General features: G+C 39.6%; 1 protein-coding gene across 3 annotated transcripts in view; it reads right to left on the reverse strand.

Moving 5' to 3' along the window:
- cadm2a (cell adhesion molecule 2a) overlaps positions 1 to 12,133 on the reverse strand; it is a 232,102-nt gene that overhangs the window by 33,698 nt on the left and 186,271 nt on the right. For all 3 annotated transcript variants that reach the window (XM_067608145.1, XM_067608144.1, XM_067608143.1), the window contains 2 exons: positions 11,537 to 11,689; positions 3,697 to 3,834 (listed from right to left, as the gene is read on the reverse strand). In XM_067608145.1, coding sequence (XP_067464246.1) covers positions 3,697 to 3,834; positions 11,537 to 11,689 — 291 coding nt within the window. The remainder of the gene's footprint in view (positions 1 to 3,696; positions 3,835 to 11,536; positions 11,690 to 12,133) is intronic.

Genomic DNA, 12,133 nt, shown 5'->3' on the forward strand with positions numbered 1-12,133 from the left:
ATTGGATTCCGTTCCACACACACAAGCTTATGTCCTACATGCAGGCTGTCTTCTCCATCTGTCTGTTTTGCTCACGCAGACACACATACGCAGACACACACTTAGCATAGGGTGTCCGTTAACTGAATGTGAATGGGTGATGGACTGCTCCAGTGGCTCTGCCGGTAATATAATCTTCTCTATTCCCCTAGATCCCACACCAATATGTCACAATTGTCATTTATTCCCAGCATGGCCGCCCACAATCAGATGGCTTTTCACATTGAACACACCCTGATCCTGTCAGGATGATGAACACTTCAAGTGCACTCACATATACACCTACACATACATACATTGTGTATTAACATGTGATGCCCTCTGTTTTTTAATGCGCTCATGTTTATTTATTTAGTCAGTTTTAAATGCGGTGTCCTGGAAGAAAGTCAGAACATCAGAGAGAGGAATAAGAAAATACATTTGAATGGCTTTGCTGGGCTTGTTTCATTTTTTTCCAATTTAAATGCAACACACGCTTGCACACACATTTACACACAAATAAAAACTCTCTGTCGGTGTTATATATAACAAGTCAGACTGACAGTGTCCAGATGATAATTCACACCTTTTTTATAACAAGAAAGCAGACCAATTAGTGGCAGAGAAGCATTCATGGTGTGACAAAGAAGAAAATGTGTATGTGTCAATCATAGTCTCGAGAACAGACTTTTTCCCTGAACTAAACATGTCCTGAATATGTCCGACAAAAGCATCACACTGGGCAATGAAGTGCTAATTAAAAACAGACACCTACTTGTCAGGAAAGACAAGGTATTAATCAAGGGATCAATATTTTCATCACCTTACTTACATACTTTTTCAAAGTTTTATAATGTGGCTAAAAAAAATACCATGGTGACAAGGTCAGCAGCTTAGAAAAAATACATATAAATACTCATCTATTTGGTTTGATTAGAGGTGAGCTTTTGTGGTGTTTGTCTCTCTCGACTCTTCCGAATAAACATGATGACATATAACTTCAATATCATCTACAAACTGTTAACATTTAATTAAAAGAAAAGATATAATGATATTTACTTAAAACCAGCATTGATTTGGTCTTATCTACTTGCTTATCTGGACTCTGGGAAAACCTAATGCAAGATAGCAGGCTGAGCTGTCTGGGCTTAAGCTCGGGTAGAAAGGGTGTAATGGCAGACACTAAAAGAGCTTTTCAGTGAATTCAATGAGGGCTGAAACATCACCTCCGATCGAAATGTCTGACGAGTCCCATAGCAGATCTGACAAGAATCTTCTAATCTCACATTTGTATAAAGTCTCAAGGTTCTGTTTTCTGTTCTGAGACAATGTTGCCATGATTTATTTTACAGAGAAAAATGACTACATAATAGTGGTTGTTCTTGTTTTCTTTTTTTTTCAGAAATCATTATGCTGTATTAAGTATGAACCTCAAGAAACTATCAGTGTTCTTTCTAGGTAAGGGACTAAAACCTTGTCACAGTGAATAACATACTGATATGAAATTGTATAAGGCCCAAATTAAAGATAGTTGTGCGCCAAGTTGAGGAGAGAATTATAGCATCTGACCTTAATGAGAAAGCATATCCTCTGGAGACAACCTTCACTTCAAACCACCAAGGATATCTCTGACTACCTGTTAACTTTCGGTAAATTAAAAGAACATTATGTCCTGGCTAGGTTTCCATTTGCCTTACAGGGAGCTCTTCTCTCAGTAGTGGGCCACTGGGAGACACAATAATCACCCATGGAGACACAATAAGCCTGTAAGGAAAAGTACTCACTTTGCTAATTAGTATTTCTATTGGCTTCATGTTTCTCAAAAGGGCGACAAGAAGCAATGTAAAGCAGAATGACAAACTACTATAATACATTACTAAACATGGTGATTAGCTTAATTAGATTAAAAAATATATGCAAATTGGGGATCTCATAAATGTAGGATTTAATAATTGAAAGACTGCTTAGATTTTTGTTTACAGGACATGGAAATGTGACAATGGTTATTGAACAGCTACAGGGATTTCATTTTCATTTTAATGAATGATGGGCAAGAAAACAAACAAAAAAGGAAGACTTAGCAGCACTGGCTCAACACTGTCTGGGGAGGAAAACAACTCTTAGTTACTACGTGACTGATAAGGTGTGTAAAAATAAATTGTAGTGTAAAACTTATGAAAATGCTAAAATAAGTTGTACATTCATTTAAGAATGGGAATGAATGTGCAGCAGATAGAAGACAGACCTAGTCAGTGTTGTCAGAGATGCCAAGAAACTGATAGCAGAAAGTATTAAGATAATAAGAAAAAATTCATGCATGCTTTGGCAAAAATGATTTTTGTGGTTTATTAATCCTTTATATAAGCAGAGAAATGAACTCTGTGTCTGTGTGTTACGCATCTGAAATGCTTCTCATGAAGAGAATTTGACTACATTTAATTGGGCATTTAGGATGTGCAACACCTGGCTACTTGTTATTCTCATTACTGAGTTTCAGTGATCTGTTAGGTTATACAAAGATTATGACAGTGTCTTCCCAAGCCGGCATTATTTTTTTGGCAGTTATAAGAAAAAAAAAAAAAAAGGCAAATCTGTGATTCTCCTTTCTATCTCTTTGTTTACACTTGCAGTCATTTAAATTAGAAAGGGGTGATTTGCATTTTGTTTTCTGCCTTTAATCTGCTCTGTGAAACAACAGAGAAACCTCGTAAAAAAAAAGTTCTGCAACTGTGCTGATGATCTGTGACAGTCCGTCCCACCGGGTTCTGCATTTTATTTGATACAGAACCGCATCTGTTTCTCTCTTCCTCAAAGATGTCATTTCATCATTTCATATTCTCTCTCATTCCCTCTATCTCTCGCTCTCTCTTGCTTTCCCTTTCAAACAATTACAAAGCGGATGGTTCATCAAGTAGAACAGAGCAGGAACTGGCTGGAAAGGAGGTGCGTAGTCCAGTCAGTGTGATTTAGAACAGCCCTCTGATAAAACAGGGAGGTTAATGTATCGGTCTCAGGCCAGAGGACACATGCTGAATCTGCTATATTAGAAACAACTTGTTCGGAACAAAAATACACTGTTGAGACATACACTGCAGCAGTTTTATGGTGCCAGTTTTATGAAAGGGACTAATCTCTACATAACATACACATTTTAAAGGTTACACATATATTTTCTGAAGCATTACTCATTACAAAGTACTGATACAATATAAGCACAGTCTGAGCCATGCTGATCAATATTTTTTAGTATCTGACTACACAGTGCAGGTGGGGATGAGAAAATTTAAGACTGTGGGGCCAGTTGAGTGGTGTGTTCATAATGAAAACTATGGCTTGACATTAAAATATCAGTAAATCAGTAAATAGTTATTACAACATAACACAAAATAACTTTATCTTTTTTCCTAGATTAAATGCTAAAAATAAGAAAAATATTTAGTCCAGTTAATAAGAAACATCTTTAATTTTGTTTCTCAAAATAGATTGAAAACATGATCATGTAAAAAAAAACCTATCAATAAACTTATTAAGAATATAATTTTCCCTCATAATATGTCATTATTCACCATAAATCTTTGACAACTGTCCAACATAATGCTATACTATTAATGTCAAAATGGTAAAATCTGTTGCCATAGTGGTGATACAAATGTGAATGCAGATACAGATGTCACATACCTAAGACTTCCTTCTCATTCCTGAACCAGCGCAGATCGGCGGCAGGCTTGCTGCCCTGAGTGATGCAGGTCAGAGTGATGTGGTCTCCCTCCAAGGCAGGCTTTGTCAGGCCATCGATCTCTGGCTTCTCTGGCACACCTGAAGGATGGAAAGGAAATCACAGCAATGAAACTAATTCGCACACAGTGGTATGTCATTATGCAACAATAATATTATTATGCCGTATTGGAAATTCTCCTCCAGCACGCCCTCCTGCAGGGAGATTAGAGAACAGACTACAGAGAAGCATCCCTGAGCAGTGTCATGATCGAGAACACACCAGGGAGGATTCTTGCAGACACATTAGTGGATAGTCTCCTTACCCACTGGGCCACCCCCTCCTTTAAAGGGTCAGTTCATCCAAATTACAAAGATTTTTTTTTTTTCAATTTTTCTCACTTTACTCTAGTGGTATCTAGCCTTGCAGATAGTTCAGATTTTTCGGGATACCTGTCTCTGAGATTTCTGTGTCCACTCAAATACAGTGGGAGTTTTGTTTGTGAATTTCTTATTACTAGAAAATTATATTTTAAAAATTCAACAGTAACGTGTCTTCCCAGACATGTTTCTCTGCAACCCTGTCTCCTAGAAATTACGTTTACATACAAAGACATTTAACTAGAAATGTAATTCAGCCAATATTATGTAATGAGAAAATGTTATTAAGTAACATATTTGACAAGTTGAAAACATTTTTTTTTTCACACATACATTGAATGTATGTGCAAAATGTTTAGAGACAACATACCTAGTTTTTGGGTTGTTTTTTGTCCCACCAAAATATCCAATGTTGCAATAAAATATCCACTAGTACAAAACTACAACAATATTAAACTTTCTATGATTATGTTTAGGCAGCACTTGTTTAAGGTTAGGTGTGAGGTGAATAGCTTTCCCAGGGACTACTTTTAAAGAAACTTAATGCTTTGCCCGCAAAATAAACCTGGTGGAAAACTTCAACCTTTTTTGGAACTGACGTGAACTTTTTAGATCTGATGGACTTCATCCTAATCTACGTGGTAGTAAGTTATTAGCTGCCACCTCTCATATTTCATGTTGCACCTGCCATACACTGCTGCTTCCTGTAACTGAGACAGTCCATGCCCGATAAAAGTAACCCCTCTAACATATCAGCATTCCAAACTCAAATAAAACACTACTGTCTACAATTTCCCCCCTTCCCATAATCGTATTATTACTCAGGAGTGGTTACCTCATAGGCCCAATGCTGCAGGTCTATTTACTGGGCATGGACTCTCTCGTGACATTAAATCTGTTCCAAATTGCTTTCCTATGATTCAATGTAATGAAGTATTATACATCCCTACCCTCATCCAAAAGAGAAAATCCCATCCAAACAGAAATCAATGGAATATGCACAACCTGAATCCTGTGAAGGTTACACCTGTTTTTAACAGCAATACTTGCCTTAAAATAGGCTTTATTAACATTAGGTCATTAGGCTCCAAAGCCCTTTTAATTCATAATCTAATCCTCAAACACAGTTTTGATATTTTTGGGCTCTGTGAAACCTGGTTATCCACAGATAACACACTGCCTCTGGCTGAAGCGTCACCGCCTAACTTTGTATACTTCCATGTCACTTGTGCCACCAGAAAAGTTGGTGGTGTTGCACTAATCTATGGCTCCAATTACTCTTTTCATCCCAGAACTAACATTCACTGCTGATCATTTGTAGTGCTTTCAACATCCTTCTCAAATTTTCAGTTTATCTCAGATCCTGTGACTCATGCTGACCGCATCATTATAATTGGCGATTTTAATATTCATTTTAACAACACATACTGCGCACTAAACTGAGCCTTCACAACAATCATTGATACGTTTGGTTTTACTCAGGCTGTCTCTGAACCCCCACACCCCAGTGGTCACACCATCGATTTACTTTTACTCCGTGGTCTTTCCGTCACTGAGCTTTTAGTCTCTCCCTCTGCTCCATCATTATCAGATCACTCTCTGATTCAGTTTAACGTTCATATGCAGCCCATTTCTCAACTTTGCTGCCCTCTCAAAAGGAGCTGCATGATTAATAAATCAGCCAGAGTAGCTTTAGAATCATCCCTTCCCAATGCTCTCACAAAACTGAATAATTACACTGGCTTTATGGACAGCTTAACAAATAAACTAAACAGCACCTTACTAGGTGCGCTCGACATGAGAGCAGCTGCTCGTGAACTGCTATGTGTGTTTACAGCAGAGATCAGGAGGGAAGACAGACGTCTCACTCTGCTACTCTGTGCTGTGACTCTGCTGCTTCTGCAGATGGTCATGGAGCAGACACTTTCAGTTTATAATTGTGGCATCTGTTGTCTGACTAAGTATTGATAACACCCTCAATACTTTATAAATTAGAGTTTTTTTATTTGATGAACGTGGGCGCTGATACGTGAAAATGAACTAAATGGGTTTTATTTATATTAAAATAAACATTGCACTTGAAGTCACTCTCATTGGCATTGTGCCTTAGCTTTTAAATTCATATTTCTATCATTTTTCACTTATGTTGATGAGGTGAAAGCAAAACTGTGTGTGTTTGTGTGTGACCACAGAGGAGGCCATGTAGTTGTACAGAAAATGTTAGTTACTGGCCTTTCCTATAATGAGTGTTTTAAGTGTGTAGTGTCTGCCCTTCTAATGTCAGTGAGCAATAAGTCCGCCTCAGGCTGAGTGACTGAAAGGTCTGTCAGTCAATGCCATTGACTGACTCTGGCCTTGTCTGTCTCAGCACCTCCTGTAAGGTTTATTACCAGACTTAAAAGTCCTCCTTTTTTCTGAATACCGTGCATTTGAAGGAATGAAGGTTACAATATTGTAACCTTAGTTCTATAAGTACAGACGGAAGGGGGTCCTTACCCGCCTGCCTGTAGGTATGGGAGACGCACGCACAAAGCCAACTAGCTAGGCACTTCTTGTTGGGCTTTGCCAGCCACTTCTTCTCCATAGCACATAAACAGCTGTTCAAGACAGGTTTGTCGCCAAACCCCTCATGACTGGAGGAAATTGCTGCTGCATACACTTTAATAGTGGCATGAGACAGCCCCTTTTCCACCAGATACTGGAGAAAGGAGAGAACCTCTCCCACTGCAGATGACAGGGGGTCTAATCTCCTTTCCCAGCATCAGTGTTGGAATCCCAACCACTTTGCTTTGTAGTGCGCAATGGTGGATCCAGCTCTCGCCTCCTGGATGGTCTGAACCACTGCAAACAGTCCAGCCCGCATCAACCTGTCCTTCTCAGGAGCCAGGGCTGGCCTTCCATATCTGGGTCATCTCTGCATACCATGGTGCCGAACGGTGGTCTGGGGTTATCAGGATGACCGACAGCCATTCTTGTCTCATTCTCCAGCAGAGGGGGAATGAGACTGAGATGAGGAAAGGCGTACAGCAGTCTGGTTCTCCGCCATCTTCAACAGGGCTGCGGATTGGACTTCGCCATGCCTGTTGATGCAGGCAAGCATAGTGTGGTTGTCTGTTCTCACCAACACATGTCTTCCCCCTCCCACCACCTGAAGTTCGAGGAGGTTGATGTGTCGGTTTTCCCCTGAAAGCCACACACCACCTATCGTTCTCTCCAGCGGTGTATAAGCCCCAGCAATGCCCAACACACCCAGATTGTTAGCTGTCATGGCCAGCTGCGTGCCCAGCCAGAAAATTTTCTCAAAATATTCCAGCGTGTCCCTATCCTGCACCAGCAGAGCCTGGGGCTTCATGCACGCTGCCCAGCCAGCTGAGTGAGGAATCAGGAGGACTGCGAGGGCCTCTTCCAGGGGGGGCACACCAGGACAGCCTGTCTCTGTGTGGCCTTGCACTTTCAGGACAAAATCATTCCCGCGACTGGTGACCTCATTTTCAGTGGCTCTTTCCAGGATACTTCGACACACTGCCAAATGTCCGAGAGAGGAGGTGAAATAAAGGCAGGTTGATCTGGATAAGCCAGGCTGGCTGCTGACTGGTTTGGGTGGGATAGATGGGGGCAGTGAGAGCCCTGCACTGATCAGCCTCTGTTAGATTGATAATGTGTCCTCCTCCTCTACACACATCTCCTGTGGAGTACCACAAGGCTCTATGTTAGGTCCTATTTTGTTTTCTCTGTATATGCTTCCACTGGGGTCTATTTTCAGAAAATATATCTCCTACCATTGTTATGCTGATGACACCCAGCTATACCTCCCACTGAAACCATGTGATCCCTGCAGTGTTAACTCCCTCCTAAATTGCATTGAGGATGTAAAACCCTGGATGGCAAATAGTTTCCTTCAGCTAAACCAGAATAAAATTAGATCTTCCCCCTCCATTGATTTCTTTAAAACCCGTCTAAAGACCTATCTCTTCTCTTTAGCCTGTTTATTATTTTCATGCCTGACCACACCCTGGCTTTTATTGGTTTGTATTTATTTGTTTGTGCAATGCTGTGTTCTAATTTTATCTGATTTTCTGTCTTATTTGTGACTGTGATTTTTGATCCTGTGTTTTTGTTTGATTGTAACCATCAATCAAATTACCCCATCATTTTAATCTTTCTGTAAAGCACTTTGGTCAATGTCTGTCGTTTTTAAATGTGCTCTTTAAATAAATTGACTTGACTTGACAACATGCTCTGCCTCCATGGCCATAACCTTCGGGAAATCATGGCAAACTGAAGTCAGCGGTGGATTTCCAAAAGTTAACAATGTTGCAGACACAGATGAGAGGTTGTTGTCATTGTCTATCAGCGAAGCCACTGGGACTGTCTAAGCTGAGGTGTCTGGTGGGGGAGAGAACCGGACAAAGCAGGGGACTCACTCAATCTCCTTACTGTGGAGATTGATCTTGTGCTCTGGTTCGCTCTTGTCGGAACGGAGTGAGACATCACACAACCGAAAATTGTCCCACCATTGCCGGCGTTGAGTTGAAGAAAGTCCTTGGCAGTGCATGCAGGACAGTGGCTGCATTATGCTGCTCTCTCTGTGTTCCCATCTAAGGCACTCGAAGCAGAAGAGATGCCTGTCAGCGATGGTGATGAGACCAGGGCACGACAGGCAGGATCGAGCTTGAAGTGGCAACTTTCCATGGAGAGGTAAGATCAGTGAGCTGATGTTGCCATCGCTGAAGTGGTTTCAGGATGAGAGCAGCAGTGAGATATTGCCTTTTATACTGTGTAAGACACACGCAATTGGTAGGCACGTCTTGATTGGTCAGCTACTTACATGCAAATTTCAGTGGGCGATTGTGTGCGTGTTATTGGAGGAGAGTATTACCCATAGAGTCCAGCAGAGGGTGGAGCCTGTGTGAGATAGAAAAAAACCTAACAACACAGTACTTGGTAGATATGGTTTGCCGTGAGAGAGCTATCTCTCCTAATCTCATGTAATTTTCAATGTGTATGTTTTATATGCAAATTGGTTCACAGCATAGTTTTCAAGTGTGAAAAGTGCCACTATATCTAAGTACTGTGGTGTGCATGTAAGTGTGTGTATGAGTAAGTGTGGCTTGACTCAGAAGAGTGTTTGATGGTTTTTACTCCCAGACTGAACGAGAGCAGATCAAATACAATGTTCATCTTATACAGTCACGTTCCCCTTGGGTGGCTAGAGGCTGCAAAGCTTTAATCCTTCTCTCTGTTTGTGTGTGTGTGTGTGTGTGTGTGTGCGCATGTGCGTGCGTGTGTGTGCACGTGTGCATGTGTGTGTGTGTGAGTGTTTAGTTGGTGAGTGTTTTTCTCTGCTCATTTGTGCATCATGGATTGTGTATGTGTGTGTGTGCATGACTGTTTAAGCATGACTAAGTGTTTTCAAGACATGAAAAAGAAATGAGAACTTGATTTCTGATGCATGGTAAGAAGACTGGATTTCACTGATAGTTCCTGTGGTCATTGTGATCATTCTGCTTTATGACATATTTAGAACCAAAATCAAAGTAAGTTACTAACATGAATTGAACTTCAGAGTTTAGTTTGCTCATATGTCTGGATTGAATACAAAGCCTCTAATGTTGCGCATTTTTAGCCAACCTAGCAACGTGGAATGTCAGGTGGTCCTGATTGAAATTTTATTCATAAACTATTAGATGGGTTGCCATGAGTAGGCCACCAGCAGGTCAAAATTTCAATTTCAGATTATCAAATACCTGCAAAACTAATGACACTGACTTTTGCTGTAGTTTGTGTTTTCTACTAATTAGCAAACATTAGCATGCTAACACTCTCAATTAAGAAGGTGAACATGGCAAACACTGTACTTGCTAAACATCATCATGTTAGCGTTGTCATTGTGTTTATTGGTTTATTACATTATTATTTTCATACCCTAGAATTTACAGTATACCTGAATCATTTAGTGATGTATTGTATTTATGAACTTTAAAATTTGCATGTGTTGTAATAGATAAACACCTGTGTATATTTATTTACCCAAATATTTTGAGAAGGTTTGAATGTGAAGCTCATCTCATTGCATGTTTATTGAGCAGTTTGGTATTTTTTCCCAAATCATTTTCAATATTTTCTTGTGTTCATTCCCAGCACTCACTGCGCTGAAACAGAGACAGATAAACCAGGCTGTTCCCAGACCATTTTGTATATTTATTAAATCTCCCTCTCTGTTTCCTGGCTTGCACCATTAACTATTGTTCAGTATTGCAAAATAATTTTCTCCGTATCCTTATTGAGCAGTAGCCTTTAATGTCTCTAATTCTCGGAACGCTTGTTAACACAGAGAGCCAGCTAATGGTCCTGGAGAGCACTAGCACATCTATTAACATTAGCGAAAACTAATTGGCAAGATAATAAGCCCAGTGGCGGGAAATGAGACAATGTTTGTGCAGGGCGATGATCACAACACAAACATTACTAAAGGGAGGGAGGGCTTAACAATATGTTTTTCATCTAACTGTCTATAGAAAGCACTCAGACAAAGCATAACCTCCAGCAATACTGCATGATCGTCTGGAGTTCATATTTTAGTAATAATGTTTTAAAATCAACACATACTGAAATACACATAATGATAGAATCACAGCACTCATATGCATACAGATGTTTTTTTTTTTTATTTATTTAAGTGATTTTACTACATCATAAAAAAACAGCAAAAATGATCAAAAATGCCCTCATTTACAAACTTTAATTTATAAGATAATCTGGATCTACATAAAAAAAAACCTTGGCTCATAGCCTACTTTTCCACCCAATTTCATGAACACATTTTAACAAGGTTTTGCTAACTACAGTTACTGGCAACGTACTACAACTTGCCTTTTTGGACTCATCTTATGTTTAGTGATCGTCTTAAATTCAGCTATATAAAACCTCCACATTACAGATTTTAATATTGGTCAGCTTGTAAGAGTCAAAGAGAAAGAGGTTCTCTCTAGAGCATTCTGTACTGTATGTTCAACAGATCTTACAGGGAGAAGTTAGTAGAAGATGGAGTGATACCATTTTTACAACAAATGGTAGCCTACATAGACTATAAGGCACTGCAGGCACAAGACTGTTTGTGTGAGGGGCACAACTTTTTCTTCTCTTCTGCTCACTAACCTTCCACTATTGCTTGCTCTACAAAAATGTGAGCAAAAAAGTTACACCTGTGGTTTGGATGTTACTTGCAGGAAATATAGGATTTTTAAAACCATGGTACCCCACACAGGTTGAGGAAGGGTGTGTACAACGACAAATTATGTTATGACACCTCATCACAGACCAACTCATAGGATGCACTGACAGACTGCTGTTATGCAAAAGTGTATCCATAAATTAATATTTCCTTTAAGCAAGGAATTGAATGATTAGATCCTGTACTTACCTAGAACAGTCAGGTAGGCTTTGGCTGTTCTGACAGGCATGGTGAAGAGAGAGCAGGTGTACATGCCCTCATCAGACAGCGTGACATCACTGATACTGATGGTCAGCTCCGACGTTGATGCATGTACCAGCTCAATCCTGTTGTCCCTTAAAGCTGGACAGAGAGACAGAGAGAGAGTGAGACAGAGTTACTAAACAGATGATATCAGCAAACCAAAGTGATGAGGGCTACGTCAGCAGTATTATTAGCAGACATACAATATTATGATTGGAGTGTCATAATTTTAATGCATAAATGAAAACTAAAGTTGCATTTGATACATACATTTGATTGAGTTATAATTAAAAAGAGTTTAGCTGACTTTCTTCCTCTGATGCTCTTTTCATTTATACTGGTTTGCATTATGTTTTTGTACTGCGTTAATAGTATACTTTGTGCGCTGTACAGACGCAGTCAAATACACATTTTAACTGTTTACTGCTTACTGAAAGAAAAAAAAGCCAAACCAAACTGTGTAGTGTAAATAATCTATGTATAAATATATTTTAACACACATACAACATAAAAATTATATTGAAACCAGACATCAAAATTGAA

The sequence above is a fragment of the Thunnus thynnus genome, chromosome 13, assembly GCF_963924715.1.
Source record: "Thunnus thynnus chromosome 13, fThuThy2.1, whole genome shotgun sequence".
Taxonomy (NCBI): Eukaryota; Metazoa; Chordata; class Actinopteri; order Scombriformes; family Scombridae; genus Thunnus; species Thunnus thynnus.